This window comes from Anas platyrhynchos, chromosome 20 (assembly GCF_047663525.1).
Source record: "Anas platyrhynchos isolate ZD024472 breed Pekin duck chromosome 20, IASCAAS_PekinDuck_T2T, whole genome shotgun sequence".
Lineage (NCBI taxonomy): Eukaryota > Metazoa > Chordata > Aves > Anseriformes > Anatidae > Anas > Anas platyrhynchos.
Genome location: NC_092606.1, coordinates 6,146,340 through 6,149,956, shown reverse-complemented (window position 1 = coordinate 6,149,956; position 3,617 = coordinate 6,146,340). Strand labels below are relative to the sequence as shown.

The window sequence follows — 3,617 nt, the reverse complement described above, 5'->3', positions numbered from 1 at the left end:
CCCACCCTCACACCCCTCAGCACGACACCCCCACTCCTCGGGCCCCTCCTCCACCACCCTGCTGCTACCCGCGGCCTGCGCCTTTAAATCCTCCCCGCCACGCCCCGCCCACCCCTGCCGCAGGCCCCGCCCCCTGCCGCGCGGCTCTTCCGGCCGCGGCCCCGCCCCTTCCGCATCCCTTCCCCTAAGGCCGGTGAGGCGGCGGCGGTGGCGGCAGCGCCTGAGGGGGCCTGAGGGGGCCTGAGGGGGCCTGAGGGGGCCTGAGGGGGCCTGAGGGGGCCTGAGGGGGCCTGAGGGGGCCTGAGGGGGCCTGAGGGGGCCTGAGGGGGCCTGAGGGGGCCTGAGGGGGCCTGAGGGGGCCTGAGGGGGCCTGAGGGGGCCTGAGGGGGCCTGAGGGGGCCTGAGGGGGCCTGAGGGGGCCTGAGGGGGCCTGAGGGGGCCTGAGGGGGCCTGAGGGGGCCTGAGGGGGCCTGAGGGGGCCTGAGGGGGCCTGAGGGGGCCTGAGGGGGCCTGAGGGGGCCTGAGGGGGCCTAACTTAGTCGAGGACGTTAAAAGCTCCCTCAGACTTGACTGCATGAGGTGTTTTGTGCTCTGTATGGGCCCTGTGGGGGGATAAAGTGCTGCTTTTGGTGGTTTGGGGTGTTTAAGTGAGTCTGTAATGGTGCAGAAGGGAGAGCTTGAGAATTCAGCAGGTGTCAGTAGTGGTTAGCAATGGGTAGCCAGCTGAGAGAGAAACAGGTAATTAGTATCCAGCAGTTCTAGTACTGGTTCAAGCCTTTTAATGTCCTCCATTAACTTTATTATGATTCTTGTAAGAGTGGTGCAGAAAGCCATCCTGATTGAAACAAAGCTAATAAAGTAGTGGAGTACAGTTCTTTACAGGAATGAACTCACTCAAAGTGATTACGGTTGCTGTAGGTGAGGCAGTTTTTGACTATCTCATGTAACTTGAAGAACTTTGTTACTGTAAGTTTAGTTAACAAAAAGTCATGGGGTATGCACAAGCAAATGACTTTCTGAGCAGCAGTTACAGACTGCTTTCTGCTTGGGTTAACTCTGGGCATACACCAACCTCATGAACTCTTCCAGCAAAAACAGCTGCTGAAGTATGAGTTAAGTTCATAATTTCCATGGCTACACATTTCTTTCTCAAGTATGTAGCAGTCAGCATGATTCAAAGGAATTTGCTGTTGCTTTGAAACTATTTTTTTTTCTTGTTAAAATAACATGTTTGCTTGCTTGTTGCCAGGCACTGGATGACCGTAACCAAACGATGTCTGTACCACGTGGAGCTGTCCATGCAAAATGGATAATAGGAAAAGTCATAGGAACCAAAATGCAGAAGACTGCTAAAGTGAGAGTGACAAGGCTTGTGCTAGATCCTTACTTACTAAAGGTAAAAGCTGGTTAACAACTTGTCTTGCCCTGTGATTATTGCACCGCGTAGAAGAATGTTTTGTTAATATGACTCCTGGAGTTTTTAAATCTCTCTAAGGGACTTGCATAATGATTTGTCTATGAAGTTGACTACAAAGGGTGACAAGTAGCGAGCAGTGTGTTCTGTCAGGTTATTTCCCATTCAGCTCATCTGCTAAATGCTTTCTTGAAGTACTTTATCTGTGTTAGGAAGGCAGGTTTTCCTGGTTCACGCTTAAATTTATTTTTTTACTGTTGATTTGGAATATGTTTTGTTTTTAAACTTGGTATTAGTCACTTTTCCAATAGATTCTGTAGTCATTTTTAGTATATATAATCATAAGCATACTTGGTATTTGTATATGATGTGCTGTAAGAGCTTTTCTTTGTGTCAATGCATTTCAAATGGGGAGGCTAAAATTAGCATTTATTTATTGGGGAAACCTGTGGTATATGTAGGTGTTGTATTTGGTGACCAGAAAGTAAAATTTGAATTAGGCAATCGGTCTTGAGTCCAATATTGTAGTCCAGCATTCTTATCCTGTAGAAGAATATGTTGACTTATTAAGCTTCTGAATTCTGCAAAATATATATTGAATTTTTATATGGGAAAAGTGAATTGAGTAAGAACTTAATTCAATTCCATGGCTGATTATTTTTTAGAAATACTAGGGTATATAAGAATTAACATCAGGTCTTGAAGTACAGACTGAACAGGAAAGTTGTTGAGCTTGGAAGAACTGAGGCAGCTGTCTTGTTGCAGCAATTGTTGAGTATCTTAAAGAGAAGAAAAGCTCACAGAACTAGAGAGAGGCTGGTGGAAAGTGGTGATCTTAAGACAAGGAACCTAGTTATGCGAAGAACTTACTATATTTATATTCACGTATTGGCTATGACCACTTTTTTGTAGTTGGCTTTTTCCCTATCTCCTTTTCCTGAAGTTCAGTGGGTGATCACATCCTAACCAGAGAGTATGGGAAGGTTATACTGAGCCACCTTTGGGAAATAGGGTGCACAGTTGCATTTCTGAATGCATTCCAAACTTAATATTGAGAAAAATTTCACAAATTAGTGAAATCTATTTCATCTTATATTTAATAAATTTATCAATTGCTCTGTCTTGAAACCTAATGCTGAGACTTTTTTCCTTCCACAGTTCTTTAACAAGCGGAAAACCTATTTTGCCCATGACCCGTTGCAGCAGTGTGTTGTTGGAGACATTGTTCTTCTAAAAGCTTTGCCTGAGCGGAGGAGCAAACATGTGAAACACGAACTGGCTGAAATTGTTTTCAAGGTTGGAAATGTCATAGATCCAATAACAGGAAAGCCCTGTGCAGGAACCAGATTCCTTGAAAACCTGTCAGATTCAGAAAATCTGACAGAGGCAGACACAAACTATTTAAGTGAAAAACTCCAGGAACTTAAAGTTTGTTCATCAGACAAATAGCAGAGAGAATATTTAAATGGGCCTTTTCAGCTCATCTCTGTCAGAGATGTTTGGGGCCCTGTTGCTTTATGTTAATTGTTTCAGTGAAATTTGTAGTCAAAATAAATAGTAAACATAGTTGCTTCTAGTAACATGTTACAGATTAAAAATTTGAGGTGCCTCTCAAATGAAAATATGGAAAATGTGAATTGTTATACTTCTTGTTGCATGTAGTTTTGCCCAAAGTTTTGGCAGTTTCAGAAAGCCAGCTGTTCACTTGGAATGACCCTTTTGTACTGAGACAAAATAATTGTTTAAGTTTGGTGGGAGGGTCATTATATTACTTGATTGTTCTGTCTTTCAGGCAATCGTTTGTGGCTTGTAGGCTTACTTAAACTAATTCTATTAAAGTGTTTGGAAGGAAGTACAGAAACTTAAAACAGCTACCTGCATGTGTCCTTATTTACTCTTAGTTTTTCATACCACGCTGTGTTATCTTCTAACTTCTGACAAAAATCCAACCATGTGCCATTATAATGCTAGTCAAGTGAGAATCTTAACTTCATAGAGCTTAGTAGAGTTTTGTAACCTGTCCAAAGAGTGTAGTTCTGGGAGAGATGGACCTCTTCGAATTGCCAGCATGAGGTAGAAGCTGATGGGATGACAAAGCCAAAAGAAGTAAAGGTGTTTTGATTTAATCTTATTGGAAAAGATAACTTTAAAAATGTACTTCAGGAGAGTTACTGATACTGATTTGCTGAATACTTTAATATGA

The 3,617-nt window shown here is 43.4% G+C and overlaps 1 protein-coding gene across 4 annotated transcripts; it reads left to right on the top strand.

The window, feature by feature from the left end:
* Positions 1–132: 132 nt before the first annotated feature.
* MRPS17 (mitochondrial ribosomal protein S17) lies at positions 133–3,282 on the top strand. 4 transcript variants are annotated; one of them, XM_027472284.3, is made up of 3 exons: positions 133–193; positions 1,250–1,396; positions 2,573–3,282. In XM_027472284.3, exons 2-3 carry the CDS (start codon positions 1,274–1,276, stop codon positions 2,861–2,863), a joined length of 414 nt encoding a protein of 137 aa, XP_027328085.1. In that variant the 5' UTR covers positions 133–193; positions 1,250–1,273; the 3' UTR covers positions 2,864–3,282. The 4 variants fall into 4 exon arrangements, with proteins under 4 accessions (XP_027328085.1, XP_005010714.1, XP_005010717.1 ...); XM_005010657.6 differs by lacking the exon at positions 133–193 and adding an exon at positions 499–738; XM_005010660.6 differs by lacking the exon at positions 133–193 and adding an exon at positions 499–918.
* Positions 3,283–3,617: the final 335 nt, after the last annotated feature.

Bases quoted from the DNA above. Each gene is read 5' to 3' on its own strand.
- MRPS17 (XM_005010657.6), top strand. From the start codon at position 712: ATGGGTAGCCAGCTGAGAGAGAAACAG. The intron at 739-1,249 runs GTAATTAGTATC...GCTTGTTGCCAG, and splicing joins GCCAGCTGAGAGAGAAACAG to GCACTGGATGACCGTAACCA. The intron at 1,397-2,572 runs GTAAAAGCTGGT...TTCCTTCCACAG, and splicing joins TAGATCCTTACTTACTAAAG to TTCTTTAACAAGCGGAAAAC.